At 38.5% G+C, this 8826-nt stretch overlaps 1 protein-coding gene across 1 annotated transcript in view; it reads left to right on the forward strand.

Annotated features, from left to right (window-relative positions):
* Positions 1 to 1869: 1869 nt before the first annotated feature.
* The window catches only part of LOC103132512 (semaphorin-4E-like), a 15590-nt gene continuing 8633 nt past the window's right edge, over positions 1870 to 8826 (forward strand). Inside the window, exons 1-6 of the mRNA XM_007544314.2 lie at positions 1870 to 1979; positions 2192 to 2291; positions 2605 to 2750; positions 3805 to 3867; positions 3953 to 4048; positions 4235 to 4334. Coding sequence (XP_007544376.2) covers positions 2195 to 2291; positions 2605 to 2750; positions 3805 to 3867; positions 3953 to 4048; positions 4235 to 4334 — 502 coding nt within the window. The 5' untranslated portion in view covers positions 1870 to 1979; positions 2192 to 2194. The remainder of the gene's footprint in view (positions 1980 to 2191; positions 2292 to 2604; positions 2751 to 3804; positions 3868 to 3952; positions 4049 to 4234; positions 4335 to 8826) is intronic.

Raw genomic sequence — 8826 nt, forward strand, 5'->3', positions numbered from 1 at the left:
CATTAAACTCATCATCTTCACCATACCTGGGTTCTCTGCGTCTCTCCTCACCACCACCAACCACACACCTCATGACAAGTGGCTCATCTTTTGGAGAATCTTTCTAGGAAACTTTGCAGACATTGATTTTGTTAATGGGTTTTCCAGTTTGGGAGTTATAAATAAAAAGGCGTATTTTCTACCATAGCACCACCTACTGGTGAGCCTGCCTGAATATTTGTATCTGAGTAGCGGTATGGGTATTCAGGGGCACTGCCAGGAATCTTGGGCTCCCTGACAAAAAATTAAATTGGGCCCCCCTGCGCAACTACTGTTACATTTTTTTGAGTCTATTTGTCCCATATAAAGTGTCACAATTTTAAAGACTTGCAACTGCCTTGCTTTCTTTGGTTCAATACTGATACTAACACAATATTCACTACCTGTGAATTTTACATGCAACAGTCCACATTCTGTATGCAAGTAGGTTGCTTAAATTTATTAGTTTTAGACTACTGAAATATCTCTCCCCACTTGCAACTGTCGCAGACAACGTGCAAAATACACATAGAGCAATCCAGACATTTCAAAGCGTGATATGTAGTTGCATTTAATTCAAGCTGCAGTACATAACTTTCATTTAAAAAAATGTTTTCTCCATATTTGTTAAAGCTGTCACCATGTTGTGATAGTTTGCTATGAGACAGATAATCTGTGAAAAAGATTAATCTTCTCCACCTCGTCCCTGAATTTGTATTGCTAGCTAAAGTAATGCAACTAGGTAAAACTGTGTGGACTGGCTGCAGTCCAGACAGGAGGCTGTTTTTTATTAACATTTTATGAAGATTGTTTGAATTTCTGTCAGCAACAAATACATTGTTTTTGTTGTGTAATTGTAAAGAGAGCAAAGACATAGAGAAATCCCTATGGATTCCCTAGAATGATGCTAACTAGGTTGTCACTGAACACATTGTTGCTCACCTTTTTCACTGGGATGGGGCTCAGGGGTTTATACTGGTATGGTGGTTAGAGCTGCTGCTGACTGACTCATCTGTTGTTAAGTGTGGTAAGAGGTACAGGGACAAGTTAAATATGAATATGTTGGTATTTCTTTTCCTTAAGTCATTAAATGCTACATTCGCAAACAGTAGTCTGTAGCTAAGCTAACTATGCTAAATGGTTGATAATGTCACAGTCCACTCACCTCTCTTGGAGAAAAACTGGATTACAAATTCACACTCTTTCTCTCTCATCTCTATTTTATTTTATTTTATTTTTTGAAAACCTGACTTTATTACTTTTCTTAGCAGGATAGTAACAGCCACAGTCGTTCTGATCTTGTTCTGACTGCTGCTGAACACCGTCACTGTCAAGTGCACTAAGCAGGAACAAACCATTTAATCCAGATCTAGAGGGGTTCAGGGCAAATATGGATGTGTGCTTTTTGGTCTGGGAGGGGTAACATTTATGTTTTACTGCTAAAAACAATTTTAAAAATCACAATAACAGTAATTGACAGGGCCCCAATTTTTTTTCTATTTCTGTAAAAAAAATGTATATACACACATTTTTTGTGGGGGGCCCCCTGTCGGTCAAGGGCCTTTGGAATTGTCCTAACTTTCCACCTATACAGCGCCCCTGTGGGCATTAAACCCATGTACCAAATAAAAGTTGTAATAAGTTTCGGGGGTAGTGTGCAGTATGAGTTTCAGCAGAGAAACATCATAATTGGAAGAATGGAAAATGGAGTAAAAATGATAGGGTTCCTGCTCCACTGGGAAATACAACAGTACAGTGTTGTGTTGCCACTCCTAAAAGTACATCAGGAGAGCTACTTCTAATATACCTTAATACATTCAGTTAATACAGTACTGTCAGTTAAGGAAGTTTTATTCACCTTTAAACATTGGAACGTTTTTTAAAAATAAACATGTTTTGGTTTCTTGTAGTTATCAGATGTAAATTGCCTTTACATTGCATTTCATTTCCACCTGTTAGAGGTAAGCAAACAGATTTTAGAGAATTAAATGTTATAATCAACCGCTTTCTATAATGCACTTCTTAAAGCTATTTAAATTGTTAAGGATTCTTATTTCATAATTTATGAACCCATAATGTTTCTGTGTGACATGTAATTATTAACCAGGAAATAAACTGCTGCTTCCATAACAACTGCTATAGAAATGTGTTTTTTCTTTCCTTCCTGTCTGAGGTTATGATGAAGAGCCAGGTAGCGCTCCTTTATGTCCTGATCATTATGAGTGAGGGATCAGCCCAAAGCCTGAAACCCCGCCGGAGCGTTTTCTTCTCAGGTGAGCATCTCTGCAGCAGCACTGAAATGTCCAGACCAGTGCAGAAGTATTCACAGTCTGTCGACTTTTCCACATTTTGTCATGTTGCAAACACAAACCTAGAGTTTCATTGTGACTCTGAGTGACAAACCAGCACAAAGAAGTGCATTAAAAAGATGGAAATAATACGAGTGTAGCATGAAGATGCTGTCTACCCCCTCTTACTCTGATATCTCTAAATAAAATGCAGAGAACTAAACTAAATTCAGAGGTTTATGAAAATGCTCTGACTTCAAAAGTAACCTGAGGATGCCGGTTGGATTCCTTCCCTCAGATGTTAACCTGAAGCTGTTTAAGGAGCCTGACTTTGACGGTTTGAGCTCCATGCTGGTCAGAGAAGACATCGGTCTGCTCTTCATCAGAGCCAGAGGAAAGGTCATCACGCTCAGTTTGGATGACATCACTGAGAAGACCAGCGAGGTAGGAACTGGGTCTGGGTGGTGAAACTTCAATGAAATTAAATGCAAAGAGAAACTATGGGGTGGCATTTTGAAAGTTACAGGTAAAAAACTTCAATAATGTGGGTAATTTAACCTGTCAGGACGAAAAAAATGAGGATTCATTTTCCTGTCATGTTATTCATTCATTAGTAAATATCACGGTTTCCAAATATTTAATTAGCAAGCTAAATAGTTTATAAATTACATATTTAGTTAGTTGTGGAGTAAATATGTAGCTTTTAACCAAAGTATTTAGTTTGCTAACTAAATACTTAGATTAAAGCTAAATAATTAGTTAGAAAGCTAAGTAGTACCTAAACTAGTACCTACTAGTGTGTTAGGAAGCAGACTAGTTCCAAACATGTTTAGCTCTACGGCAGTAAATATTTAGTTTACGAACTACATATTTAAATATACACAAATAAGTGTAGCTACGTAGCTAAATATTTATCTCCGGGCTTAATATTTAGTTTGATACTCATCAAATTTTAGTTTTATGCTAGATATTTTGATTGACATCTATATATGCAGTTTGATAATGAAAACATGACTTTGCAAAATTAACCTGCTTTTTTTCCTCTCATGACAAAATAATTAACCCATATTATTGTCATTTATGGTAACACTTTATTTGATGGGGTGTCCATAAGACTTTACCTGACGCTGTCACAAACATGACAGCACCTGTCGTCAGGTTGCAAAGTTCATACTTTCAATGAACTTCTATTGCACCATTAACGCAAATTTGCATTAAAAGTGTCATTATTTAACGAATAACACTTCATGACAACAGTCAGACATTCATAGACTCCTTTATATTTATGACCGATCTTATGTCATGTTTATGACAGTGTCATGTCAGTCTTATGCACAGCCCGTCAAATAAAGTGTTAGCCAGTTTATTGTTGACTGTGTAACTTTATTAATGGCACCCCATAAGATGCATTTTTTTTACTTTCATATTAAAAAGACACAAAGGAACTTCACAAACATTTCCTGAAAGCCACATGGAGTTCTTGATTGATATCTTTTAGACTAACTGGATGGCAAGCTCTGAAGACAAAATCGAGTGCCAGAAGAAAGGCAAGAGCATCGAGGTACACTACAGCACATTAAAATAAATTATAAGTTTTTCCCCTCAGTTTTACAGTCTGTTTATAGAAATAGCTGTCCTTCTAACAGGAATGTGACAACTACATCAGGATGATGCACACTCTGGATGATGGCAGAGTTCTGGCTTGTGGAACCAAGGCATTCGAACCTACCTGCACACACCTGGTACGTTCCTCCCATACCTAAGGCTGGAGTCGTTGTCCTGTAGTTCCAGAACCATCGGCTGGGCAGCTGCTGTGTAGGAGGAATTTAGTTTATTGCAATAAAACAGGAAAGGATGTAAAAACATGCAGTTGCATGGAAAAATAAGTAGTATCATTTCTAAATCATTATAAATTGATATTTTTACAGATGGTCAACGAAGGACATATCACCATGGAGGACACAACTCACAGTGGCAGAGGGAAAATTCCCTTTGACCCCGAAGAAAAATTTGCCTCCATGATGAATGGTTGGTGCAACACTTTTTATCCCAGGCCTAATGATGTTTCGCTCAGTATCTCAGTGCTTCCTGGTCTGGATTCATCATGTCTTATGTTCTTGTGTAAATTGGCCTGGACTCCTTATGTTGTGTGTCCTGTGTGGACCGTAACAGTTCTTGACCAAACAGCAGGTGTGCATCGAGAAATGTCATCCTGTGAAATGTTTAGTTGTTCTCCGACGTCTCCACGGTCGTACGTTTACTTAGACCTACATAAAATATCAACCAGTGAACCTGCACTGTTTCTACTTCCCAGATTGCTTTCTCATCTTGATGCTTCAAAGCCTGAAGAGCAGAAAAAGTTAGCAATGTTTAGATCTATCAGCTTCTGAAAGCTACTTTTAAACTCAGCTAGGCTTTTTATTAGTTCACCACAAATTTATCTTTTGGGAAATTATGGGGTGCAGTGTCTAGAGTTACACACAAATATTAACAATAATTTCACATAATATTTCATTTTAATTTTTATGGAATTCACTCAATTTTAAGAATGAAAAGGTTTTGTAACAACAAAATGAATGAAAAAGGCAAGAAGAAATATAAACTTATTCTTGTGAAAAGTAAATTAGCTATTCAGCTCAGGAGAGTATAACAGACATACTTCACATACTCAACAAAACATTTAGCACTGCCGTATCGCTTCAACGTAATGATTTTCAATGATTTGGGTATTTTAGCCTGCCATCTGAGAAAGAAATACGAGTTCAGTTTTTATTCATTAATAAATGCCACAGTTTCACTCCAACAAGCTACATATTTAGGTTAGCTTGTTAAACTAAATATCCAACTAAACTGCTAACTAAATACGTAGCGTGTAGTGAACTTGAAGCTAAATATTTAGCTAGCTCAGATCGAAATGTTTAACAAATATACAAATTCACTTGCCAATAACTGGAAACAGACTAACAAAAAAATTTGGATCCTGGGAAACTTTTTACAAATTCCTGCTTTCAAATCGCTACATGTTGCCTCTTTGTCATTGTTTGTTCTTGTCCAAATTCTCAACTTTAAACAAAGGACTAACCATTTTAAAGGCGAAGCAGACATTAACCCAGTGGTTCCCAAACTTTTTCCGCCCCCCCATGGATTGCAAATCAAATAGCTGTCTGGTTATGTGTGGGGGGGGAAGAGGGTTCTTAGAGACTCCCTTTCTCTAAGAACAGGGTCAAAATGAATGTACGTAGCTGGACATAGACAACAACATTGGTAGCCTACAGCAGTGTTTTTCAACCACTGTTCGGCAGCACACTAGTGTGCCGTGAGTGATCGTCAGGTGTGCCGTGGAAATTATCCAATTTCACCTATGGTACCGTATTTTCCGGACTATAAGCTGCTACTTTTTTCCTAAACTTTGAACCATTGTAGCCCGGTGCGGCTTTTCTGTGTATTTTTCTTCAACCACCAGGGGGCTCTCTAGCAGGAAGTGAATCATTAGAAGTCATAATTGGAAATCAAAGAAGAACGCGCTAATTTTCATTTTGAACAACCACATGCTAGCAGCAGGCACGACGGAGAAATGTTTTCAAACTCATATGATGCAGCTTTTAAGTTGAGGACTGTCGATCTGGCAGTACAAGAGGGAAATAAAGCCGCTGCACTTCAGCTCGGTGTGAACGAAACCACGGTTCGGCTTTGGAGACTGAGGGCTTTGTCCTTAATAAATCCTGCAGATTTATTAGGACGCAGCCCTCTGCCGGGTCCTTATGAAAAACCGAGAGCAGCTTCCAGTTTTTTTTTGTTTTTTTTTTTTAAATGAAGGTGCTAGTATGGTGCGCTCTATAGTCCAAAAAATACGGTAATTGGTTGTAAAATATTTTTTGAAAATGAATTATCTGCAAATAATGCCATCTTCGAGCGTCTGCTGTAGTAGTAACTAGCGGTGTAATCATGTAATTTTCTTACCACTAGATGGCAGTAGGTACAGAGCATTTTACATTAAAACAAGAGAATTAGTGATGCATGAATGTTACCGGTAGCGGTGAGAGCATCGTATCTAGAAAGACTGACGACAGTGATGGAAAAGACAGTGGAGCTCAGCAGTAGTTGGAAAGAACATGGGTCCATTTCCCATAATATATCTGTGTGTCCAGCTTCTCAAGCCTGGATACTATAAAAACTAAAACCAGAGAGAGACTGAGAGCTGTTGAGGAAGAGCTTTGTCTTTCTTCAATTTCTGCCAGGAAATCAGCTGTTTTCACCCAAACATGCACAGGTTTCACAGTAGATGGGTAAAATATACAGATATGGACATTTTGTACATGCAACTCTTCATATTGTAATAGTGAAATGTTTCCCAAATATTATTGCTTCTTTCAGAATAAGAATTATTTTCTATATTCAGGCTATAAGAATGCTTGTGAAATAGTTCGTAAAACACTTTGAAATTTTCTACAACTTCTTTAAATTTAAGACCACAGTGTTGTGGGACTGTTCAGGTGTATTTTTGAAGTGGACATGTTACATGAAATAAGAAATGTAAAATGTGATAAAAATACATTTTGTGTATATTTGATTTCTATTCAAGACATTTTGATAAGAATGACTATATGTAATATAGGCAACTACAGAGTGTCTTTGTTTACATTTTTGGTTGGTGGTGTGCCTCGAGATTTTTTCAATTAAAACAGTACCTTGGCTCAAAATAGGTTGAAAAACACTGGCCTACAGGCTACTTGTTAAGCTTAAGGTTCTGTATTGATGTTAGCTAGTCATCTTTTAGCTAACATTACCTGCATCCAACAGCTTCACTCAACTCAGTCGGTTAGTTTGGAGGGAAAAACGAAAAGTTCTTTGCGTTTTGCTGGTTTGCTGCCGTGATTCTAACACAAACCTACGTAGCTCCGCCCAGCAGCAGCAGGTCTCCTTCACAGGTGGAAACCCAGCGCGAGCGTCGTAGCGCTCATGTTGCGTTTAAAGGCGGCTCGGAAAAACAGGTTACAGCATGTTAACAACGGATTAAACAGTTTTAACTGCTGACAAAAGTGACAGAGGACACAGATATGGGAAGTGTGGAAGCCTCTACTGTATCAAATTGATATAGGAATAACAGAGAGTTGGCCATTCTAAGGTAAAAACCCAGCGCATACAGCTTCATGTTTTTTTTTTCCATGTTTTTTCATCCAGACGGCTTCCCGTGCCCCCCCTGCAATGGCACGGCGCCCCCCCTAGGGGGCGCACCCACAGTTTGGGAACCTCTGCATTAACCAATGGATCGACAGCAGCAGTGATGCATCAGCTTTCAAATATTTAATCTCACCAGCAGGATTTGATATAGAAGCTCTCAACGCCTTTTTTATATTTAGTAATATTCTTCACAGTACCAGAATGTTCACATAACTTTTATACTTTTGGCTGTCTGAGGATACATTTTGAACATTAAATCAGGTGTTATGATCAGTTACTCAGTACACAGGATGGAAAATGGGATTTTCGACAGCTATTGACACCTAGTTCTGCCGTGCGCATGGAGATTGAGGGCTATCGGCAAGAGGTTTTTGTCAGAGTGGAAAATGGTAGAGCACTGCCAAGAATGGTCAGAAACGCTGTGTGTCCGTGTTCCCCTATCACCCCCTCCCCTTGGGCCTAGCAGAGGTTTTCGTATTTAAATGAAGTTGCTGAGAGCCATGCAAATGCAAATCAACTGTTGAGCACCGGCCTTTTGACTCTCATTCCTTTTGTAGCTAAACCATTTTACCTTCTGTTCACCTGTTTACTAGACCCAGGACCTGGCCAAAACCCCTCAGTGTTATTGAGAAATAATGAGATTTAAGTATAAAACAGGCATTAATGCTGAAAATGTTCTAATGTTACAAAGTCACACAAATGGAACAAATTTAGTGTGACATTCTGAATACACTTAGCTCAACTTAGGGATGTAACCTTAACACTTAAGTGTTCATATCAAAGTACAATTTTCAGGGTAAATCTGATGATATATTGTCAACATTGCATGTCTGTCAAGCTCATCCAAGATTGTGTGGTGGAATGCAGACCGAAGTGTTTCTGCCGACGTGAAAACACTGAGCTTCACATAAAGCATCGGTTGTGTCATCATGACAAAGTTCCAATCATTTGCACATGTAATATTTTGGTCATTATAGTATCACAGGCAGATGTTCATGGCATACTAAGTTGTTGTTGACTCTTCTTTAACTGTCTCCTAATCTGGACTTTGTGATTAACCTGTTTGTCGCGAGAGGACCCAAATTTGGGTCCTCTGCGCTTGCCACAACAAGATCGATTGAAAAAACATGCTATACATTTATCAATATAGGCATATTGCATATCCACAGATCGGGAAAAAGCTCTTCTAAATGATACAAACAATATTTTCTACATCAACAACACCCAGCCTGAACACGAAGTAGCTTGATAAAACGAAACGTAATTAGAGGCTAACGAGGCTAACGAGGCATATGCGTAAAAAATGCAACAGTGAAAGAGCGACTATTCCCAACGCCCA

The sequence above is a fragment of the Poecilia formosa genome, unplaced genomic scaffold, assembly GCF_000485575.1.
Source record: "Poecilia formosa unplaced genomic scaffold, Poecilia_formosa-5.1.2 Scaffold1096, whole genome shotgun sequence".
NCBI lineage: Eukaryota > Metazoa > Chordata > Actinopteri > Cyprinodontiformes > Poeciliidae > Poecilia > Poecilia formosa.